The sequence below is a fragment of the Rhincodon typus genome, chromosome 17 (genome assembly GCF_021869965.1).
Source record: "Rhincodon typus isolate 14 chromosome 17, sRhiTyp1.1, whole genome shotgun sequence".
NCBI classification, from domain to species: domain Eukaryota; kingdom Metazoa; phylum Chordata; class Chondrichthyes; order Orectolobiformes; family Rhincodontidae; genus Rhincodon; species Rhincodon typus.
Window position 1 is genome coordinate 5,107,645 of NC_063348.1, and position 760 is coordinate 5,108,404.

At 49.6% G+C, this 760-nt stretch overlaps 1 protein-coding gene across 1 annotated transcript in view; it reads left to right on the plus strand.

Moving 5' to 3' along the window:
* Positions 1 to 230: 230 nt before the first annotated feature.
* Positions 231 to 760, plus strand: part of nup160 (nucleoporin 160) — a 45,979-nt gene continuing 45,449 nt past the window's right edge. The window contains exon 1 of the mRNA XM_048607241.1: positions 231 to 344. Coding sequence (XP_048463198.1) covers positions 257 to 344 — 88 coding nt within the window. The 5' untranslated portion in view covers positions 231 to 256. The remainder of the gene's footprint in view (positions 345 to 760) is intronic.

A 760-nucleotide genomic window follows, 5' to 3' on the forward strand; every position in this document is an offset into this window, starting at 1 on the left:
ATAGGCTGTCATCTGTGATGAGCAAACCTGGAGGTGGCAACTGAAAGGAGAATGTGACTCCAGCCTGGGAAGCGAACATGCTTTCCAGCAACAAAGCTCACATTTTGGGATTTTAAACGCCTCAGCCTCGCCATTGCATCTGCTCGCGTCGCTTTAAGGGAATTCAGGTTGTGCAGCTGTAAATGGTGAGCGGGTTGGTGCAGCTTTAACGAAACTGGCGCGGGAAAGGCCGCCTCCCAGAGGGCTGTGCGGCAAGATGGCGGCGGTTTGGGAACGGAGTCTCCTCGAGATCGGAGAGTGGGATAGAAACAGAGAGGAATGGAGAGATATCAGAGCGGAGCTGGGTGAGAGGGAGAAAAACTGTGACATACACACACACACAGAGAATGTGACAGAGAGAGAGAGAGAGAATGTGACAGAGAGAGAGAGAGAGAGAATGTGACAGAGAGAGAGAGAGAGAGAGAGAGAGAATGTGACAGAGAGAGAGAGAGAATGTGACAGAGAGAGAGAGAGAGAGAGAGAGAGAGAGAATGTGTCACAGAGAGAGAGAGAGGATGTGACACACAGAGAGAGAGAAAGAGAGAGAGAATGAGACACAGAGAGAGAGAGAGAATGAGACACACAGAGAGAGAGAATGAGACAGAGAGAATGAGACACAGAGAGAGAGAGACAGAGAATGTGTCACAGAGAGAGAGAGAGAGAGAATGAGACACAGAGAGAGAGAGAGAATGTGTCACAGAGAGAGAGAGAGAGAGAATGT